Source organism: Hyperolius riggenbachi, chromosome 3 (assembly GCF_040937935.1).
Source record: "Hyperolius riggenbachi isolate aHypRig1 chromosome 3, aHypRig1.pri, whole genome shotgun sequence".
Lineage (NCBI taxonomy): Eukaryota > Metazoa > Chordata > Amphibia > Anura > Hyperoliidae > Hyperolius > Hyperolius riggenbachi.
In genome coordinates, this window is record NC_090648.1 from 64,747,855 (window position 1) to 64,765,453 (window position 17,599).

The window sequence follows — 17,599 nt, forward strand, 5'->3', positions numbered from 1 at the left end:
CTAGGTGTGTGCTCAGAAAGGCAAATATTTAACTTACGGCACCTGAGTTGCTTTGGTAAACACAGCATTAAAGGTACCTCACTGGAATTCCTCAATTATACAGCACAGATAAGGCAGAACTACAAACCTGTCACCTCTGCCTCACATATCGTACAGTTCAGGAAAACAGAGGGCCGCCCACCTGCTTCAGAGAATGCTGAGAGAGAGGGAAGCCAGAAATTGTTGGGGGAGGGCGGGGTGGAATATCACCACAACTGGGTTAGATGGTAACAGGACCTCTGAGTAATGTACAGTAGATCTTGGCTGAGGGTTCCCAGACCTGCACACCTGCTGCTATTGGAGCTCCACATTCCTTGCATCCAACATGCACCTCCACTCACAGAAAGGAGACTGCATACCTCCAGGAAGGTCAGGCTGCAATCCTAAAGCCTATAATTATATGTAATGGTTTCAATTATGTTTCTGCTCAGTTGTCTGAAACGACTGGTGGACGCGTCTCTGACATCATCCATATATCCTCAACTATAAGTCGAGAAATGTAGGTGTGACTCAATAGAGAAAAGTTTGGGGGGTTCCTTATCTACGAGTCAGGCCTAAGTTTCTGACTTGTAGCCGAGGGAGTAAGCCACCAGCATCACATGACATTGGGAGCTGGAGGGGTGCAGAGGTACATTGACCAGCGCCAGAGATGAGAGGAGGCGGTGCTTGCGCTGGACTAGGTAAGTGGTTTTGACTGCGTTCACTCGAATTACATAAAATACAATCCCATGTATGATCAGTCATCCATTCATCACGATTGATCGAAAACGATCGATCGTACCCACTAATGGGCAGAACCTGCTAATTACCATTTTTCTTGGCATATAAGACACACCCAGGTTTAGAGGACAAAAACCAGGGGAAAAAAAATATACTAAACCTGGTGCGTCTTATAGATGTTCTCCTACAATTATTGTATCCTGATGCGTCCACAGTGTGCCCACCCCTGCCCCCGTTTGTGCTCTGCTCCCCCAAGTTTGTCTACATCATCAGCAGAAGCCGGCACTAGGGGAACAGAGAAGGAGAGGAGAAGTCTGATCACCGTGGTATCCGCGGATTAGGTGAGCCAAGCTGCCGCTGTTTCTGATTGTTATATACAGGCCAGAGGAGAACACACGAGGTGGGGATGGGGAGCAGAGGACAATACAGGGAATCCCCGACATTGCGGCAGGTCAGCGGTTCGTATTGGCGGCCATTCGTAAGTTAGGGACTCCCTGCATTCGGCATATAAGATGCAGGGACTTTTTCTCCCTATTTTTGGGGAACAAAACGTGCGTCTCATATGCCAAAAAATACGGTAAATCAGATTGGGATCAATCAGAAAATCCATCGTCAGGTGATCTCTGCGGAATGTGTTTACTGAGAGTTCTAAAGCCAGTAGAAAATATACCCGGCCTTGCAGAATGCTCTGGGAGGAGAATTCCGCATAGCTAAACAGCCTAGGCCAAGTATCACGGGGGGTTACATACCAATATACAGCAATACATAGATATAGGAAGTGTTTCTGATGCTGAAGCCAGGCAAATTACCGTAAAATTGGGCATCCTGGATAATTTACTGCAATCTACTATATGTCACTACAGGGCCTCATTAATAACAGGTTTGCCTTGAGGAAAACAATATATTCTCCTATTTCTGTGGCTGGAGACACACTATAAACCTAGGCCAGTGTTTCATCCCTTTATTTGCATCATGGTAACACAGACAGACAAACACACACATAAGACAGCTCATCTAGACACGGACAATGGGTGAATAACAATAAAAGGATATTTCCTTTTATTAAAAATGTAAACATCTCCTAATTTTTTTTTATTTTTTTTTTTGTACAACAGTAGAGGGCAAATCTCTGAAGTGATAAAACCATTGTGGCAGCAATGCCCACATATTTATATATACACTGATCTGTCTTCTAATGACCTGTCCTGACTCCCTTCCCCGCAGTCCATCACATACAGTCCCAGACACAAAACTCTTCCTACGGGTCCATGGAGGTTCATGCAGAGCACTTAGAGGGAAAAAAATAAAAATAAAAAATAGAAACATGCAGGGCAATGCTCAGACACAGCCCTTGGAGCGGGGTGCGGGGCACGTTTGGATAATCTTTGGCACTTGATGGCGGAGGAACACCTGTCTGGCCACAGGAAACACCCACCTATGCGTGATGTCCTGCCGTACCTGGCAGTGTGATCATCGTTCTTTCCACCATTACTATCGGTGGGCAATGATTTGTCTCTGTAACAATGGATTAGGGTGGGCATGGGTGTGTGTAACAGTATCTGGTCTCTGGCCTGCTCAGCTGGGGATAGGAAGAGATCCGTCACTGGGTGTCACACAGATGGCAGTCTGTCCCCACTAGGGCTGACTGCTGCTGAGCACTGCACATAGCAGGAGACATCCCTCTGACCTAGCTGGGTGTTTTCTGCATAACCGGGTGCCAGACTAGCAAGAGCAGGTGCCCTGCTCCTTTGGAGAGGATTCGGTGAGGTGTGTGGAGCCGCCGGCGGGTACCGGTCCGTTCTCTAGGCTTTCGTTCATCTTCTCGCAGATGACGTCCACCAGGCGCTCAAAGACTTGCTTCACGTTAATATTCTCTTTTGCGCTGGCCTCAAAAAACTCAAACCCTGAGAAGAGAGGGAAAAAAAAGGAGATCACTCTCTTGAAGTAGTATGAAATTCAGCATTTCTTCTTTTCTCTAAAAAACATTCTTTACACCATAAAACCTACTATCAGAAAAAATAATTTGGTAGCAGAACAGCAGTCAAACATTTAAACGCAGCACTTTCTTTTTCAGTGGGAAGCTTAGCTCCAAAGTAGAAGCCGAGGAAATGATTACATTATCTTGTTTATGTTTTCTTATAAGCCACTATAAACATTCCTGGCAGGGCTTCCTCTACACAGTTTAGCAGAAAGTGAAACAGAAGAAACATTCTAAATGGATACATTATAATATTTAAATACAACAGCTATACAATAAATTGCAATAGCAGCTTTACTTTGGAAATATGCAAACGGACGTTAAAGGAATACTTAAGTCAAAAAAAAAAAATGACATTTACTCACCTGGGGCATCCCTCAGCACCCCGAAGCTGGATTGTGCCCTCGCAGCCCCGCTCCGATCGTCCTGTCCCCGCCGGCGGCTACTTCCGATTCGGCGACAGCCGCCGACAGGCTGGGAACGCGGCTGATTTTCCGCGTTCCCAGCCGCTGCTATCACTTTCTATGCTGCTATAGCGTCTATATATACGCTATAGCAGCATAGAGAGTGATAGCAGCGGCTGGGAACGCGGAAAATCAGCCGCGTTCCCAGCCTGTCGGCGGCTGTCGCCGAACCGGAAGTAGCCGCCGGCGGGGACAGGACGATCGGAGCGGGGCTGCGAGGGCACCATCCAGCTTCGGGGTGCTGAGGGATGCCCCAGGTGAGTAAATGTCATTTTTTTTTTTTGACTTAAGTATTCCTTTAATACTTGTGCACAAAAGCAAATTTGATAACTACATGGGGAGTAAGAAACACATTTGAAAAGAAGAATGGGCTTTAGAGGATTGCAGCTTAAAAATTGGACCAATCAGCTTCACCAGGAAGGAAATTTGATTGGTCCAATTTCAAGCTACATACAATTTGCAAAAAATCTGCAAGCATGTCGAAATTATTTGCATCTCATTGACCAGGTCTACCAATATCATGATAGTTATGTTTACCCGGTCCATCAGAAAGAATTTAATTGCCTACCCATTTTCCTCTATACCCTAGCCATCCACTAACAATTAATGTCTAACTCTGCCAAATGCTAGCACCCATGTTACTAGCAGGTATTCTGTGTTCTCTCAAAGTGAACCAGAGGCGAATCACCCTCATGTATTTCACCATATACATCAGTGGGAACATTAGAGAAAAAACCCTACCCTGCTCTCTGTTTCATCCTTCACTGCTCAGCCTGCTTATTATCAGCCCTGATAAAATCCCAGACTGAGCATTCAGTCTGGCTTTGCTCAGGAATCATTATAGCTGCGTCTGTCTTCTCTGATGTCTTTTCAAGCCCAAGCCTGCCCCCTTCTGGCTCTGCTTTCCTGTTCTGTATAGTTACAGCATTACAGAGAGCTGTGATGAGATGGGAGGAGCTGCTAATGTAATATATTGAAAAACTTTTTTTTTTTTATCTATATTTGTTAGTCATAAGAGGTTTTTAGAAATGGTGATTTCATTTTGCACACAGCCCACTAAATAATATGCTTTTCTAATTAACTGTGTTTTGCGTGAAGTTATAGTAAAAAAAAAAAAAAAAAACACAAAAAAAAACACAAAAAAAGGCACAGAGCGGCGAAAATACCAGGTATAGTACTTATTTTGTAAAATCTATTAGGGGATATGGTTATTTTGTGCCAAAGCGTTCCATCTCTGGTTTCCTTTAAAGTACACCTAAAACGGGAGATGGGGTGCATCTAGGCTAGGCATGCACAAGTAAAATCTGCACATGCCCGGTAGGAGGAAGTCACTTTGCTCTAGTAGGCATGCTCAGACCTTACCTGTGCATGCCCGGTCTGGAAGAACTTGCCCATGGCCACTTGCAGCGAGAAGAAATAGGTATAGTAAGATATAATATTCTTCTAATAATGATTCTAGTTAGAGCAGAAACAACCTACCTAACTCATCAGCCAACCTGCGCCCGTCCTCGGCTGGGATTACCCGGTCATCTTCCAAGTCACATTTGTTCCCCACCAGCAGGACCTGCGCATTGTCCCAGGAGTAGGTTTTTATTTGTGTTGCCCTGGTGGGAAAGAGACAGACACGTAAGCGTCAGGAACACAATTACATTTTCATGTTACAAAGCGACTTTAATCACGTATGTTTTCCTAAGTGTCAAACTCAAGGCCCGAGGGACAAATATGGCCCACCTCACCATTTTATGTGGCCCATGAGACTTTCAAGAGTGCATGATTGGAAGGAAGCAGCGCAGTGACCACATTTAGCTATTGCAGGTGACTTTTTAGAGTGGCCACTGGAGAGACTGCCCCATTGAAGCTTAAAGTAAATCTGTAACAAAAAAAATTGCACCTGGGGGGTACTTACCTCGAGAGGGGGTGACCTCTGGATCCTAAAGAGGCTTTCTCCTTCCCCCTGTGCCACATGGATCCAGCACTGGAACCCCCTGAGGAACTCCTTGTTGGCTTGCGCACATGTGCAGCAGCGGCTCTCTGCTCGGGCTCCGGTGTAAATAGCCGAGCCTAACATAGTTCGCTCTCTACGCAGGCATGAGTAGTAGAGCAGACCCAATATTTCCGCCGGAGCCCAAGCAGAGAGCCTCTACTGCACATGTGCACAGCGGCAATAGTAAATATTATTGCCGCTCTATGTCCGGAGAGCCAGCGCTGGATCCAGATGGCCAAGCAGGACAGGGGAGGACTCTTTAGGATGCAGGGGCTTCCCTCTCCCTAGGTAAGTACCCCCAGGGGCACTTTTTTTTTTAAAATTACAGGTTTACTTTAAAGCAAACGTGAGGTGACAGAAAGTTTTTAATGTATACTTACGTCGTTCTACAGACCCTTCAGGGTTACTTCTTTTGTTTGGCCATCCCTCCATCTTCCCAATGAATGCCTTGTTTGGAACTCCGGTCACATACCCACTTCGTACTCGCTCACGCATGGCTGTGTGTAGCAGGACACTCTCTGCCATGGGTGCTGTGCACAGCCATGTAAGAGCACCATACACTGGGGAGCACAAGTTGTATTGTGAATGTGCTGGGCTTCGACTGGCCCCATTTGCGGACAGGAACTGCATACAGTGGCAAGACCGATGGGAGGCCAGATGAATGAAGTGGCCAGGAGTGGTCTGAGAAGTCTTTGGAATACCAGACAAAGTATATATAAAAATTTTTTTGTTCACCTCAGATACACTTTATAAGCAATTTGGCCTGAAAATTAGACCGCGTTTTAGATTTTGCCCCTTATGTGAATGAGTCGGGCACCCCTGTACCTAGTCCTTTGTAGGCAGCCTATAGCAGAACTTGTTTTGGCTGAATAGTGTACTGGTTAAAAAAAAATGAATTGGTTGTGTAGTACGGATAATTACTAGAACATTAGTAGCAAAGAAAATACTCATATTTTTATATTCAGTTATATAGTTTTTTTTTATAGCATTGCATCATTCTCTAATATTTGCAGTTTACACACTACTCAGCATTCTAAATGATTTTACAGGGCAGACCAATGAACTATTGACCTGTCCTTTACAGAAGACAAAACAATACAGTAACTGACAGGTGAGATGACAAGCTTCCGAAGACAGAGCTCTCTGCAACTTTGAAAGTCATAGAGCTCAATGGCTCTTTTGCATAGCTAACAACTGGCGTTTCTAAACTCTTCCTGTACTGGAAACAATATTAGACTTATGTCTGCTCCTAATGTTTTATTTCTTAGCTGTACTACACATACAAATTATTATATCATTTTTTCCCCCAGCTTCAGTGTCTCTGTAAAGGTTCTGCTTCTGACACAGGTGACAAGGGTTCAAATCTCAGCTCTTCCTGTTCGGTAAGCCAGCACCTATTCCTTGAGACCTTGGGCAAGACTCCCTAACACTGCTACTGCCTATAGTGCACGCCCTAGTGGCTGCAGCTCTTGCGCTTTGAGTCTGCCAGGAGAAAAGCGTGATACAAATGCTCCATGTCTTGTCTCTTGTCTTTATATTAACTTGACTATACCTAGTCTGAATAGCATTATGATGTTGTAGCAAGCAGTAGCTGCCATAACCAGAGCCTGCTGTTGGCTTCAGGTCATGTGACCAGCATTTTATTATCATTTATAGTTGCAGAATCATTGTTTGACACAAAGCACTAAAGTGCCCAGTAAGGCCCCGTTCACACTGCACGCGTTTCCAGCCGCGTTTTGGAAACGCGTGCAGGTGGCCGACACGCACGACATCAGACAGTGCATAGAGTGCAATGTCTGATGTTCACACTGCATGCGTTCCGGACCTGTGCGGTCGGGAAACGCATGCTGCACGCATTTTTTGTAAAAACGTGTGGCTGTCCCATTCACTTTTCAGTGATGGGATCAGCCATGCAACGCACACAAACGCGGATGGCGTGCGTTCGCATGCGTTGTGTTTCGCATGCGTGGCCATCCGCGTTCGTGATGTGAACGGGGCCTTACAGTGCAATATAGGTAGTCCCTGACTTATGAACGACCCGCCGATACGAGTGGCATGGATTCTGTGTTTCTATGGGAACAAGTCAAAAATGTTTTTCAAATTGGACTTGTAGTTTTTGAGACAATCGATTTAAAAAAATCCCCCCCAAAAAATGGCTTTTAAACTTGTATAAGCAGGCACAGAGGGCAGAGGTGACACAGAGGGGAACACTGGAGGCACAGGGGGACAGAGATGGCACAGTGTTCCAACTTAAGAACAGATTCAGATTAAGAACAAACCTATAGTCCCTATCTCGTTTGTTATCCGGGGACTACCTGTATTCTCCCTAGATGCAATCAGATCCTAAATAATCCGATGTTAATTATTGTTCCCATAAACAGGTCGATTAGAGCACATTCTCTCTTCAGATACGATTGTAAAATCCAACATTCCAATCGACAAATTTCTATGTTCCAATCAACCATAGAATCCTTTCACATACATTTTTTCCCACATACTGCTTGGTTTCCTGAACAATTTCTAAATATCTGATCGAATGATTGCATCTGAGGAAAATATTGTACAGTTAATGGGCACCTTAACATCCGGATGCTCCACCGCATCCCTCCATATTAACAGAATGCTCTGATTGCCGGCAGACTAGGGATGCATCTGCACAGCCTCGGCCACAAACTGTCACATCCCGAACCCTGCCAGATGACAGTGAAAATGCTGCCAGATACGAGCGGACAGGAGTGGAAAAGACTGCGAAGGGAATCTAGAGTAGGTGAGTTGTGCAGTATTTTTTTTTTTCTTTACAGGTCTTAAAGTACGGTACATAGTACAGTACATATGTACTTTCAAGCATATTGGGGTTGAGTTATCGAGCAATGCTGCTAAAGCAGCGCAGCTTAATGATAGCGAGCTCAGCACATGCTATGCTGCGGTAATGAAGCTAGCGTGTGCTGGTTAACTTATGCTCGCTCCTTTTAACTAACAGGCGCTCCACTGAACCCTCCCCGAGCCCCAGCGGGTCTAGTGGCTTTAATAAACGTGATCCCAGCACTTTGATTGGCCCAGTAGGCTGCCTGTCACTTGACTAAAGCAGCGCAGCTTGATGAATCAAGTCCAGTGAGCCTTGCTGGCCTTTAAACTCTTGCCGACCGCATCACGCCGAAGGGCGGGGGCGCGGCAGCAGCCCAGGACCGCCTAACGCCGATCGGCGGAAAGTCCTTGGGGCGGGGATTGCAGGAGATCGCCGCTGGGAGACTGTTAGACACCGTCTAATAAACCTGTACAGCGCTGCAATCTAAGGCAGTGCTGTACTGGAAGCCTATGAAAGCCGATCACAATGATTGGCTGGTGGGGGGAGGGAGGGGCGGATGGGGAAAAGAAAGAAAAAAAAAAAAAAAAAAAAAAAAAAAAGGACTAAATTTATTTAAAAATAAATCAAAAAATATTTACAAAAAAAACAAACAATTTGGGAGCTATCAGACCCCACCAACAGAGAGCTCTGTTGGTGGGGAGAAAAGGGGGGCAGGGGGTTGGGAATCACTTGTGTGCTAAGTTGTGCAGCCCTGCAGCTAGGCCTTAAAGCTGCAGTGGCCCTTTTTGTGAAAAATGGCTTAGTCTTTTGGGGGTTTAACATTTTGGTCCTCAAATGGTTTTAAACAATGTATAACTTTGAAGCAGGTTTTATGGAGACTTGTAGTCCCAGCAGCTTCCTATAGGTTCCTGAAGACTGACCAAGTACATTGTTGCTTACCAGTCCTGCACGGCATTGAAGGACTCCAGGTTGGAGATATCATACATAAGCAGGAATCCCATGGCACCGCGGTAATAGGCTGTGGTGATTGTCCGGTACCTCTCCTGGCCGGCTGTGTCCTGCACAGACACAAGAAGTGTGAGGGTTAAAGAGGCCCTGTAGTGTCCTAATAGAAAGCAGTAAATTATTTAGGATACTTACTTTTACAGTAATTTTCCTGGTTTTAGCATCAGAAACACTTCCTACATCTATGCATTGCTGTATATTGGTATGTAGCCCGCCCTCCCAGTAATGCTTGTCCTAGGCTGTTTAGTTAATCAGGGAGTACGGGGGAGCTGTGACAATACAGGGGACACTGGGAAGCTCTCACAATACATACAGAACGCATGGAAGACTTGTGCAACACACACACCAGGAGAATATTGAACACATCACACCTTCCTAGAGGCTCACCCACAAAACTAAATGGTAATGGTTACCAACACTATTTGTTAGGAACACATTTGAGGTATGTTCTGACAAAAGAACACATAATGAGTCAGAGGTTTCACACTCGGGATGCACAGGTACATCATTCTGTTCATTAGCAGCCTGTATATAATCACAGCACTTGTTACACCGGTGCTGCCCAGGCACAGCTCCAGAGTCATAATGGGCAATAATGAAATAGCTAATGAAGTAAATGAAAAGGGTGTAATAGAGCAGCTAAAAAACAACTAGACAGGAATGACACAAACAACCATCACCAATACAGATGGCAGATAATACAGCACTTCATCATACCTGTATTGTGAGTCCAGTCATGCCTGTATAGTTATCTAGCTACACTTGTATATCATTCCCATCTACTTCATTAACAATCCTCTGATTACACACTATTGGAGCTGCCCCAGTGTAACTAGAAGTAGTATTACATATGTACAGTATGTACCTGAGCATCTAGCGAGAGAACAGCTAAGCATCAGTTTGTATAATAACCCATTATTTGTGTTCTACTGTCAATTCTAAAATAACATACTGATGTGCCTCTTTAAAGTGGACCTGAACTCAGAACTTCCTTTCTACTCTAATATGCAACAGCATAATAACCTTTGAAGAAAAATATTTCTTTGTTACAGCTGATACAGATCCTGCAATAAATCTGCACTGTGTACTTCCTGCTTTCATAGGAGCAGACAAAGGGTCACACATCCTGTGTTTACATAATAAAATGTGTCTGCTGAGGCTGACAAATTCCTGTGCCGACAGCTTAGAGATCAAATTACACTTGTGATTAGTCACAGATGGGGGGGGGGGGGGGGGGGGATTAGGCTAAACTCTCTAAATATATACAGGGTGGATTTTTCTGTGTTCTTCTTCTGTCCTGTGCAAGAGTTCAGGTCCACTTTAATAAAATATCAGGTTAAACCATTAATGCCTTTATTCACCCTGCCAGATTTTCATTGTTCGGAAAGGTGAATAGAAGATAATGCGTTATTCAGCTGGCTGATGGTGTAATGGTTAAGGGCTCTGCCTCTGACACAGGAGACCAGGGTTCGAATCTCGGCTCTGCCTGTTCAGTAAGCCAGCACTAATTCAGTAGGAGACCTTAGGCAAGTCTCCCTTACACTGCTACTGCCTATAGAGCGCGCCCTAGTGGCTGCTGCTCTGCTGCTTTGAGTCCGCAAGGAGAAAAATGCAATATAAATGTTATTTGTCTTGTCTTGTCTTATTCATATCATATTCATGTTTAATGCAGCTATTCCAGACAAACATCCCTTAGGCCAGTGATGGCTAACCTTGGCACTCCAGCTGTGACAAAACTACAAATCCCATCATGCCTCTGCCTCCCCGAATCATGCTTAGAGCTGTCAGAGTATTGCAATGCCTGATGGGACTTGTAGTTCCACCACAGCTGGAGTGCCATGGTTAGCCATCACTGCCTTAGGGCCCTTTTCCACTAGAGCGATTGCTGAATCGCAAATCGCTAGCGATTTTAAAATCGCTAGGATTTGCTAAATAACATAGGAATCGCGGTAGGTAATTTCCAGTACCGCGATTCGATTTTTACAAAAGCGCAATCGCGCCACAGAGCGATTATTGCCGCGATTTTGCTATGCTATGCAGTGCATAGCAAAATCGCAATCACCGGGGAAAAAAAAGGATTTTGCTGAATCGCAATCGCTAGCGTTTAACACAAATGCTAGCGATTGCTAGTGGAAAAGGGCCCTTAGGAACAGTGCCTCTAGCAGCTGCACAGCTGTCTCCGAGCTCCCCTTACTAGAGAAAGTCAGGGTCTCAGTACATGACCACAATCTGGCTTCAGGCTTCCCTAATCCTGATTTGTAAGGATCCGCCCATGGCAAGAGAATAGAGGCGAGTGTTCCATCCTGATTCTGCAAGATCTATCACAGGCCTGTCATGCAACAGACCATGAAATCTAGCTAAAGCAGACTGCAGTGGTCCTGTGGTCTGACAACTGTAGTGAGTGTAATATGGAGGCTGCCTTACTTATTTCCTCTTAAACAATACCAGTTACCTGGCTGTTCTGCTGATTTATTTTGCTGCAGTAGTGTCTGAATAACACCAGAAACAAGCATGCAGCAAGTCTAGTCAGATCTGACAATAATGTCAGAAACTCCTGATCTGCTGCATGCTTGTTCAGGGTCTATGGCTAAAAGTATTAAAGGCAGAGGATGAGTAGGATAGCCAGGTAACTGGTATTGCTTAAAAGAAAATAAATATGGCAGCCTCCATATACCCCTTGCTACAGTTGTCCTTTATGGCAAGGTTCACACTTATTTTAATAACATATCCGTGGCTCTGTTTTTTGGCCCAGATCAAAAAACAGGGCCACGGATACCAATGTTAAAAATAGTAGCAGTCTTCACTTCAAAACGGATCCATCTGCATTCAGGGGCATCCGTTTTGAAAAACTGAATGGATAGTCTGAATTTGCAGCATTTTTAATGGAGCCGGGTACACGGAGGGGTAGTGAAAATTAATAGTAAAACAGATCCCCTCTACACAGGCAGCTTTGGACACAGAATAGGATCCGTTTTTTGTGTCTCAGCCTATGGATGGGGAGGGGGGCCGCCATGCTGGAGGGGGGTAGCAGCCATGACCGGGGGGGGGGGGGGCGGGGGGGGGGTGTCACCCCCCCCCCCCCCCCCTCCTCCCCCTTCCCTCGCCTGGGTCCCCGCTCTTTGCGTTAGGAGAGAAGGTTAGCTTCCCCGCTCGCTGCCTACACATTTGAACAACTTTTTTGGAGGGAGGAGAGCGGCGGCCTGGTTGCTTTCCCCTCCAGTTCGGCGCCACGGACTGGAAACGTATGCTGTAAATAAAATTAAAAATGAAAAAACGGAGGGGGAAAAAAATTACCAAGTAGGATCAGTTTGAAACAAGGACAAGTGTGGACCTAGCCTTAGCCTCCATAGGATCCAGAGGCTTCCCTATCCGGAGAGGAGTACCCCCCAGGGAAATTTTTTTTCCAATACCGATCCTCTTTAATTGTTTCCTATGTTGCTGTCACATACAGTAGGTAGTAGAAATCTGACAGGTAAAGAGAGAGAGAGAGCGTGCGTGCGTCCTGCATTTGTGTGTAGATCCTCTCCAGAGTGCTTTTGTAAATAATAATTTCAATACTGAGAATCCCCCATGACCAGATGGACTCTAATCTGCTAATATAGTTCATTTTACTCTGATAGAAATATACCTCTTATTTGTATATACATGTATATTTTTTTACTATCTTTTGGCAATAGTGGTCCTTTAAAAGACAACTGAAGTGAGATTATTTTAAACAATACCAGTTGCATGGCAGCCCTGCTGGTCTGTTTTGCGGCAAAAGTGTATGAATAACACCCGAAACGAGCATAAAGCTAATCTTGTCCGATCTGACAATAATGTCAGAAACACCTGATCTGCTGCATGTTTGTTCAGGGGCTATGGCTAAAAGTATTAGAGGCGGTGTATCAGCAGGGTAGCCAGGTAACTGGTATAGCGTAAAAGGAAATAAACATGGCAGCCTCCATACACCGCTCTCTTCAATTGTCCTTTAACCTGACAGCAAGCACCTGCTGCCTCCATACATATGAGATATCCCCACAGTCTGCCGGACTATCACCCATATCTACTAGAAATCTGATTGGTGACAGTCTTTTGTTCTCAGGGGAAACAGGAGGGTCTGTGGTGAAAACACATAGGAAGCCCACAAAGAATGCTGTCACTGCAGATCACTCCCTCTATGCTATATTCACACATGTCCCATTAGTCCCCATTTGTCACAGTGCTGAACAGAAGGACCAGAAATCCACCCAGGCCCTGGTGAAGCTGGAGGAGTGACCCCTGTGGGATTAAACAATGATGCACAAGCGGTGCCTTGCACTGTCCAGCAGCCCAGCCATCCTGGGGAGGAAATAGTCACATAGGCAGTCTGCAGGACAGATGGAGAGCAGCCAGGGACAGTAATATATAGACAGTATACAGTAGTATTGATCTCAGAGCCAAGACCTGTGATGTACACATAGATGGTGAGAGGTTTCCTGGCTACTGTGAGAGAATTGCTGTCTGATCTCCTCTAAGTGCATTTATATCATGGCTGTCTGTGTGCACCTTACAGACAACCCCGCATACTAATCAATAGAAGTGTGTTCTGGGCTGTATATCTGTCTGCTCCCTCAAAGAGAAAGAAATAGAGAAGGATGGGAGGGAAGAGGAGAGAAAGGGGGGGGGGGGGGGGAAAGGAAGAAAGAAAGAAGGGGGGGTGGGAGAGGGAAGAAGGGGGGAGAGGAGAGAAAAGAAATGGGGGGGGGGGGGGAGAAAAGGGGGAGTGGGAGAGGGAAGAAGGGGGGAGAGGAGAGAAAAGAAATGGGGGGGGGGGGGAGAAAAGGGGGAGTGGGAGAGGGAAGAAGGGGGGAGAGGAGAGAAAAGAAATGGGGGGGGGAGAAAAGGGGGAGAGGAGAGAAAAGGAGGGAGGGAGGAGAGAAAAGGAGGGGGGGGGGGAGAAGAGAAGGTGGGGGAGGGGAGAGAAGGCAGGGAAGTGAAAAGAAAGGGAGGAGGAGAAAACCCTGCATACTAAACAATAGAAGTGTGTGCTGGGCTGTATATCTGTCTGCTTCCTCAAATAGAAAGAAATGGAGAAGGATGGCAGAAGAGGGCGGGGCGGGGGGGGGGAGGGGGGGGGGGGGAAGAGCATGCAGCTAATCTTTGTCAGATCTGACAATTACGTCAGACACCTGATCTGCTGCATGCTTGTTCAGGGTCTATGGCTAAAGTAATAGAGGCAGAGGATCAGAAGGCAACTGGTATGGCTTAAAAGGAAATAAATATGGCAGCGAGAGGGATATGGAGGCTGCCATATGTATTTCCTTTTAATCAATGGAAATTGGTTAGCTATTGATCCTCTACCTCTAATACTTTTAGCCATACACCCTGAAGATACACCTTGCAGATCAGGTTATTCTGACAAAAATCTGACAAGATTAGCCACATCCTTTTATTAGGTGTGCCATTCAGATACTACTGCAGTCAAAGGGATCAGCAGGACTGCCAGGCAATTGGTATTGTTTAAAAAGGAAATAAATAAGGCAGCCTCTATATATCCCTTTCGCTTCAGGTTCCCTTAAAAAAAAACCCAATGTGAACCTATAGGAAAACAAGAGATACTGTATATATATTTGCACGTAAGTCGACCCGCATATAAGCCGAGGTACCCACTTTTCCCTCAGAAGCCAGGAAAAATGATTGACTCGCATATAAGCCCCTCCACAGTATAGCCTCCTCCCCGGTAGCCAGATGTACGTACAAGATGGCGCCTGAGGTCGGTTGCCGAAGCACACAGGCTCCGCAAAGTTTTTTTCTGTTTTGTTACTTTTTATCACTTTTTTTTGTTACTTTGTGTTAGTTTAGGTTAGATTAGTCACTCACTAGTTACTTAGTTTAGCTAGTTTTTCACTGGGCTGCGCCAAGGTCATCCAGCAACGCAGCAGACCGCGGACCCACACAGCCACCCACTTGGAGAGTCTGGCAAGCTTAAGCGGCCAAAAACTCTGGGCAGCTCTCAGCAACAACACCGCTCCGCTCCTGCAAACCGGCAACGCAGCAGACCGTGGCCGCGGACCCACACAGCCACCCACGTGGAGAGTCTGGCAAGCTTGAGCGGCCAAAAACTCCGGGCAGCTCTCAGCAAAACACCGCTCCGCTCCTGCAACCCGGCGGGAGACATCCGGCTCCCAGTGCTGGCAAGTAGATGCGCACATGTTCGAGGTATCCAGGCACGCCAGAACCACAGCACCAACCCCACGGCCCCTTTCTCAGGACCAGCGCTCCTGACTCCACGCCGCTGCTTCAACCCAGCGATCACCTGATCTCAGCCTCCAGCGGCTGCCCTCACGAATCCCAGAGACTTCTCCAGCGCTCCTGCCATAGTCCTAGGCAGGCCCGGCCGGTTCCCACAGGCCCCAGAGACTGACCATCGGCAGGTACTGCCGGCCACCAGTGTCTCTCCCAGCGCTCCTGCCTAAGACCCGGGCGGGCCTCCCACAGACTGCAGCGACCGACCTCGAGGGCCCTGCCTGCTCCCCACAGTCTCCAGTGACCCAGACTTCGGTCGGGCTTTTCCTCCTCTTCAGCCTCCTCCATTAGTGCTGAAATCTGCAATACAGGTACGAACCGCTCCTCCACATGCCCCACGGTTACCATACCCAGCCACTCTGCCCTGCTACTTCTGGCATTACCTGCCGCTGCGCCCTGCTGCTCCTGGGTTACTTGCCCCGGGTTGCTCTGCAGGTCTGCCCAGTGTGCCAACCTACAACCACTGCTCTGCTTGACGCTATCCTGTTCTGCTGTACTGCCTGGGCTGCTCTGCCATGAACTAGTTTGCTGAACTAGTATTCAAGCTCCCAACACAAGCCTGCTACTCTGCACTTATCAGCCTATATGCCTTTCTATGCTGCTGTATGTTCCGAACTTTTTAGACTCTGTATGCTGCTTCCTGAAATGCTGTATGCTGCTTCTTGAAATGTGCATCAGCCCTTGCCTGCTACCTCCAAGCCCAGCACCATGACCACAATCACGGGTACCCCCACGCCATCGGTAACCCCTCACATCGCATACTCAAGGGTGCAACTCATCCAGTGGGAATACTGCAGGGCTCCCCAGCCAGCGGACGAGCACCTATTTAACTCAGTCTGGAGTCACATCCAGCAAATTACCAGGTCTCGCCCAGGGGCTAGGGGGGTCCAGCGACGACGAGGCTGTCGGGCGGGTGCTCAAGTTAGGCTGAGGAAAAAGGGCCTGAGATCAGCCATCCCCTTGGCCTTCCTAGGGAATGTCCGCTCCCTGCCAAATAAACTGGATGAACTCCGTCTCCTCAGCGACAAGCGGGAGATCGGTAGCAACACCCCTGTACTCTGCTTCACAGAGACTTGGCTGCATGAGGATATTCCAGACAGTGCCCTATCCCTCACGGGTTTCAACCTCATCCGGGCAGACCACGACCGCTCTCTCTCAGGCAAAATGAAAGGTGGAGGGGGGGTTGCTTTTACATCAACTCCTCATGGTGTCCGAACACGTCGCTTCAAACCAGGAAGTGTACCCCTGACCTGGAGCTCCTACTTCTCAACTGCAGGCCTGTCTACTCACCCAGAGAGTTCTCATCCTACGTCCTTATGGGGGTCTACATCCCGCCTGATGCAGATGTCAAGCTGGCCGAACGAGATCTGAGTGATATCATCACACAGTGGGAGATGTCCCTACCAGACTCTTTGTTTATTGTAATGGGCGATTTCAACAAAGCCAACCTCCGTCGGGAGCTGCCACGCTACCATCAGCACGTTACCTGCCCCACCAGGAGTGACAGCACACTGGATCACTGTTACACGATCCTGAAAGACCCCAACAAAGTAATCTCACGGGCAGCACTGGGTTCATCCGACCACAACCTCATCCACCTGATCCCGACCTATAGAAGACGTCTGGCAGCAGCAAAACCAGTTCTCAAATCTGCAAAAGTGTGGTCAAACGAGGCAAAAGAACAACTTCAGACCTGTTTCGACAACACAGACTGGAGGGCCCTGGAATCACCTAACCTGGATGAATGGGCTGACACTGTCACTTCCTACATAAGATTCTGTGAGGAAACCTGCATTCCCTCAAAGTCCTTCAGTGTCTATCCGAACAATAAACCCTGGTTCTCCAACAAGTTACGTAAGCTGCGGAAGCAAAAAGAGGCTGCACATAAGTCTGGCTCCATAGAGGACTTCAGGATAGCAAGGAACTCCCTAAACAAAGAACTGAGTGTGGCTAAAAGAGAATATGCAGATAAGATGAGGAAGAACCTAAGCTCAAACGACCCACGGGCTGTTTGGAGGGGGCTCAAGGCGACCACAAACTACAAGCCTTCCCCTCTCCATGCAACACCAAGCACTGAGCTAGTTGAGGAACTGAGCAGCTTCTATTGCAGGTTCGAGGACCTGACAGACCGACAGGGGTACCGACAGGGGTACCGCCCCCCCCACCCCCCCCCCCCCACTGCCCTCTTTCAAAGCCCGAGCTCTCCCTCCCCAGTAGTGAGCGAGGCGGAGGTTCTGCATCACCTGCCCTCCACCATCATCCCTGTCCCACAAAAACGAGGAGTCTCAGACCTTAACAGTTTTAGACCTGTGGCCCTCACTTCTGTTGTTATGAAA

General features: G+C 47.1%; 1 protein-coding gene across 1 annotated transcript in view; it reads right to left on the reverse strand.

The window, feature by feature from the left end:
• Positions 1–1,787: 1,787 nt before the first annotated feature.
• Positions 1,788–17,599, reverse strand: part of RAB3D (RAB3D, member RAS oncogene family) — a 54,120-nt gene continuing 38,308 nt past the window's right edge. Inside the window, exons 3-5 of the mRNA XM_068272182.1 lie at positions 8,931–9,049; positions 4,681–4,805; positions 1,788–2,663 (exon numbers count right to left, since the gene is read on the reverse strand). Of these exons, the coding sequence (XP_068128283.1) occupies positions 2,482–2,663; positions 4,681–4,805; positions 8,931–9,049 (426 nt within the window). The 3' untranslated portion in view covers positions 1,788–2,481. The remainder of the gene's footprint in view (positions 2,664–4,680; positions 4,806–8,930; positions 9,050–17,599) is intronic.